Raw genomic sequence first — 5643 nt, forward strand, 5'->3', positions numbered from 1 at the left:
AGGACACATATGTAATACCCTTTGTAATACTTATTATAATATTTTTTTAAAAAAGAATAAAAAAAAGGAATTCTAGGAATAAGGGACCAAAAAGACCTGTAAGGCACATAGCAAATAGAAAAAATGCCAGTTCCTTTTCATCAGCAATTACTTTAAATGTCAAAGGTTTAAACTCTCCAGTCAAAATAGAGAGTTTGACAGAATAGATAAAAAACATGACCCAACTAGACACTACCTACAAGAGACTAGCTTTATATCCAAAGGTACAAATAGATTAAAAGTAAAAGATGAAAAAATATTCCATGCAAATTCTAACTGAAGGAGAACAGGAGTGACTCTAGTAATATCAAAATAGACTTTAAATCAAGAAAGTTTACAAGCTGCAAAAAAAAAAAAAGTTTACAAGATGCAAAGAAGAACATTATATATTAATAAAAGGTTCAATACAGCAATAAAATATAACAATTATAAACATTTATGCACCGAATAACAAATCCTCAAAATATATGAAGCAAAAATGAACAGAATTGAAGGAAGAAAGTTCTACAATAATAGGTGGAGACTTCAATACCCCAGTAATGGACAGAACAACCAGACAGAAGATAAGTAAGGAAATAAAGTACTGAACAACACAATAAACCAACTAAATCTAACACACATAAATGGACACTCTACCCAACAACAATAGAATACACATTTTTTAAGTGCACATGGGACATTCTCCAGGATAGACCCTATTAGGCCACAAGTTAATTCTCAATAATTTTAAAAGAAATATATCATACAAAGTGTCTTCAACTAAATGGGATGAAGTTAGAAATCAATAACAGAAAGAAAGCTGGAAATTCACAAATATGTGGAAATAATACACCACCAATAGGTCGATGTGTTAGTCAGCTTAGCCTACCATAACAAAATGCCACAGACTGAGTGGTTTAAGCAGCAGATATTTATTTCTCTAGTTCTGGAGTCTGGGAAGTCCACAATCCAGAGGCTAGTCAATTTAGTTCCTGGTGAAGACCTACTTTTTGACTTGCAAGCAACCAACCACCTTCTTGCTTATTCCTCACATGGCAGAGAGAATTCAGGTTCCTCTTTCTCTTTTTATAGCATTAATCCCATCATGGAGCCCCACCCTCATGACCTCATCTAAACTTAATTGCCTCCCAAAGGCCCCATCTCCATCTACTATCACATTGCGTGGGGGGCGGGGGGGGAGGGCGGGTATGGCTTCAACTTATGAATATGGGGGGTGACACATTCAATCCATAACATTCTGCTCCTGGATCCCCTGAAAATCATAAATATATACAAAATATATCTATTCCATCCCAAAATCTCAACCAATTGCAGCATCAACTCTAAAATCTAGTTTCATCTAAATCACAGGGGTAGGGGGCGGTGTTGGGGGAGAGATTAACTGGGGAACTTATATGCATGTATACATAGCCCATGGACACAGACAATAGTGTGGTGTAGGCTGGGGAGGGGTGGGTGCAGGGTGGAGGGGGTCAATGGGAAAACAACAACACACACACACAAAAAAAACAAAGAGACATCTGTAATACTTTCAACAATAAAGATAATTTTTTAAAAATAAAATAAATAAATATCTAAATCAGGTATGGGTGAGACACAAAGTATGATTCATCCTGAGGCCAAACTCTCCAGCTGTGAACCTATGGAACCAGAAAAGTTATGCGCTTTAAAATACAGTCATGGGACAGACATAGGTAAATATTCCTATTCTGAAGGGAGGAATTGGAAGAAAGGGGTGATGGTCCCAAAGCAAGTTCAAAACTTAGCAAGACCAATATCATTAGATCTAAGGATAGAGAATAATTCTCTTTGCTTTAATGCTCTGCTCTCTGGCCCATTGGGGTGGTGATCCTGCCTTCACAACCCACTGGGGTGAAATTTTACAGTTTATTTTTCTTTTGAAATTTGTTGACAATAATTTAATATACAAATAAATAAATTATTAATTTGGATGTTTAATTTCTATTCATTAAAAAACTTTATAATTTTCCTGGCTCAGTGGTTGAACATCAACCTATGAACCGGGAGGTGAGAGTTCAATTTCTGGTCAGAGCATGTGCTGGGTTGTGGGCTTGATCCCCAGTAGGGGGCGTGCAGGAGGCAGCCAATCAATGATTCTCATCATTGATGTTTCTATCTCTCCCTCCCTTTCCCTTCCTCTCTGAGATAAAAAATATTTTTTAAACTTTATCATTTTTAAGTATAATTAAGTTTTCACTTTTTTTCTTTATGATTCCTGCCTCAGTATCATTCATATAAATACTTCAGCATTATAGGAATTTAGCAAGGGATGTTAATAATAGCAACAATATAATTACTAATAATCACTACCATTTATTGAATATTTAATATGTATCTCTACATACCATATTCTATTTAATCTTCACAACAAACCTTTGAAGTAATTATTGTTCCCATTCTACAGATCAGGAAACCGAGGCTCAAGAAGACAAAGTAACTTGCCCATAATCATGAGACTTGCAATGTTGGAGCTGAGATTCAATCATTTTGCCGTGCACAAACTCTGAACTTTGTAAACAGATAAATAGACCTGGGACCTCTTCCTGGCTCTGCTGTGCTAGCTGCTAGGTGTCTTACCTTGTGTTACTCTTCACCCCTCTGAGCCTTGATGTCATCTGTAAATTTTGCTTAACAATAACTCCCTCATAGAGTTGTTGAGGGATTTAAATTAAAAAAAAAAAATTCAACATGCCTGGCACCTAGAGACAGTCACAGAAGAGAGCCACCTCTCTTCTTTGCTGGAGTGACTTAACTCTTTCCCTCCCCACTCTCTGTTGAGGGGTGAGGTGGAGGGCAGAAGAGAAAGGGTAAACCAGTGCCTGCAATGAGGTGCAGAGCTGGCAATTCTAGGCCTCGCCCATCTAAGTGAGGAACAGAGTGAGGTGAAGCGCCACGTCTCTAAAAGAGACCCACCCTGGGAGGAACTCAGATGCTTCCAACACGGGAGGTGAGGCTTGCTTTTCCAGGTGTGGGAGGCTGAGGTGGGGCTGATCAGGAAGATCTCCACTGCTCAGAAGCAGCCACTCTTGCTTGTGAGGAGAGCCCTGTGAGGTCGCTGCTCATCTGCCAGCTCTCACCCTGTTGGCCCCGACACATACACAGAGACCATGGGTACCCTCGCGGGACACCTGTTGCCAGGGATATGCTTCCTCTTCTTCGCACTCTACTACTCAGTGCTGGTGTCCTTGGCCCTGCTACGGGGACAGAGGTTTCTCCAGCCCCCTCTGCCCCCGAAGGAGAAGCGAGGACACAGGTGGAAGCAGGTCCCTGTGCTAGGAGTGGGGAAGGTCGTCATCACCCTGACTGGCATCTTGGCCGAGTTCTTCTACCCTCCAGGAGTCAATCGGATGAAGATGGTAAACTGGGAGGACCCTCGGCGGCCGTTCGTGTTCTCGAACAACTGGCATCATATCACCATGTACGGATTCTTCATGCTCAGCGGTGTGGTGGACATTGTGAGCCAGTCGTGCCAGGCACGGCAGAGTATCAAGCTGGAGCGAGCGGCCGAGGCCCTGGCCTTCTGCGTCCTGGCACTGCTGATGATGGCACACATTGAGAACAAGAGCATCCTGGAGATCCGTGTGCACATCCTGTTCATTGTGCCCACCTTCCTGGTCAGCCTGGTGCTCGCCATCGAGGTCTGGGTCCCGGACCAGCCCCAACTCTGGGTGCTCAAGACCTGGTTTGTGCTGGTGTTGAGCACCTGGATGCTGCAGCTCTGCCTGGTGATGTACATCCCTCCCTCCGGGCAGTCTTGGCGATCAGAAAACCACGAGGACCTCGCTTTCCTCGTCATCTTCTTCTGCTGGCACCTGGGCTTAGGAGCAGCCATAATGGCCACTGTCTATGGCATCTGCAGCCTCTGGCATCATCACTGCTCCTCCTGGACAGAGGCCTCAGGTGCCAAATACCAGCCATGCCCCACAGGCTACAGCAGTGATGAGCTGGAGAAACTCAGGGCAGGGGCCGAGCAGCAAGACGGCGGTGTCTAGGATTAGAACCTTTGTGCTGGCCTTTTGTAATGAAAGTGTTGGACATGCCCGTTGTGTGCATAGCATGGAAATGCCCTGGGGTCTACAATGTGGCTTTCCATCACAGGAATCATCTTCCTTGTTCCTAAATAAACCTTCCAGCTTCTAGGAGTGCTTCACTGTCCTCTCCAGGTCTGCCTCTTCCCTGTCTCACTATTCAGATGGTTCCTGGCCATGGACTTACATGAAGTGAGAACAAGGAGCAGTACTTTTCTCTGACAGCTTTTGGGATCCAAGAGGAGAAAATGAAATGAAGAAATAGAGGGAGGTGGGGTGTTGCTGGGGGCTCAGAGAGCGTTCTCTCCAGATATCTGAGGCAAGGCTGACTTGGCTGTGTGTGTGTGTGTGTGTGTGTGTGTGTGTGTGTACAGCTGAAGGGCTGCAATGTGTGAAAGAGAGGGGTCCATTTTTGCATAATGGTGAGGGCTTCTGTTTTCTTCATTTTTCTCTGTTTTTTATTCACACTATGTGTAGCAGGATGAAGAACTTGTGTTGTTGTTGTTTTGTTTAATCTCAACTAAATGGGGCTACTTCTCCCTTCTAAGGGACTAAGGGGTGAGGGGGAAGGGCGAGCAACCAATTTAGCAGAGACTCATGTCTGGGGAGAAAGGAGGCAAGGGAGAAATTCCCAAAAGTGGTTGTGAGAAACGAGAATTATATTTACATAATTTTAACTTGTTTGATTTTTGCTGTAATATAAAAAACTCCATTGTTTCAACTTGTTCAGTAAAGTCTATGATACATACGTGTCTTGCGTGAGTGATTCTAGGGCAAGATCAAAGAAAACGCCCAGATTTCAGTTGGTGGGAACAGAAGGAAAGGAATTGCCATGAAATGTGGGTGCCAGTGGTTCTGAAGATGCAGGAACTCCGAGCTCAGAGAGACCCTGAGAATGTCAGCCCTATGGAATTTGCAGAAATTTTCATTCAGTCATTGAGCTTCTCCCAGAATGAGGACAGGGGGTGCCAGTAAATCATGTACTCAGTGAAATACAGGAAAGCAAATTATATAAAAATAGTTATCTCTGGGTACAGTTAGAAAGCCAGTGCTTCAAATAGCATGATGTGCTTCTGTTAGATGGATAAACCAGCACTTGGAAGTCTGAAGAGGCAGGAGGAAGGGAGGAGATGCTGTCCATAGCTGCGGAGAAAAGACCTAGAGAAAAGTGCCCACTCAGGAAGCAGCTGCGTCCACCCCCTCCCCTGCAGTCCGAAATGCTGTCCTCAGAGACTGAGCAGCTTCCAGAAATATAGAGAGGCATTTGCATTGCAGGGCTGCATGTTGTCATCTACAATTTCACTGGACACTCCCTAAAGAACAGCCTGGGAACTCTGGGACAAGGGGTTGGGGCAGAGAAAGGGAGCGAGGGAAGGGATGGAAATGGGGCAAAAATCTGGCAACTCCCAGTGGCAGGGCTTAGAGGAGAGGGACACTCCGGATCTAGAGGAAGATAAATGTATCTTCCTCCAGCAGTTGGAACCCAGCCAGCCTCAGCTTCCCTCCCCAGCAAAGCAGAAGCCAAGCCAAGGAGAGGCCAGCACCCTTCTTTCTG

The 5643-nt window shown here is 44.0% G+C and overlaps 1 protein-coding gene across 1 annotated transcript; it reads left to right on the forward strand.

Annotated features, from left to right (window-relative positions):
• The first annotated feature begins 2813 nt into the window (after positions 1-2813).
• Positions 2814-4836, forward strand: LOC102242100 (transmembrane epididymal protein 1A). The gene has a single exon (XM_014530664.1). The coding sequence runs from the start codon at positions 3168-3170 to the stop codon at positions 4050-4052; it is 885 nt and encodes a 294-aa protein (XP_014386150.1). The 5' UTR covers positions 2814-3167; the 3' UTR covers positions 4053-4836.
• Positions 4837-5643: the final 807 nt, after the last annotated feature.

This window comes from Myotis brandtii, unplaced genomic scaffold (assembly GCF_000412655.1).
Source record: "Myotis brandtii unplaced genomic scaffold, ASM41265v1 scaffold118, whole genome shotgun sequence".
NCBI classification, from domain to species: domain Eukaryota; kingdom Metazoa; phylum Chordata; class Mammalia; order Chiroptera; family Vespertilionidae; genus Myotis; species Myotis brandtii.

Coding starts and splice junctions, on each gene's coding strand:
- LOC102242100 (XM_014530664.1), top strand. CDS start 3,168: ATGGGTACCCTCGCGGGACACCTGTTGCCAGGGATATGCTTCCTCTTC.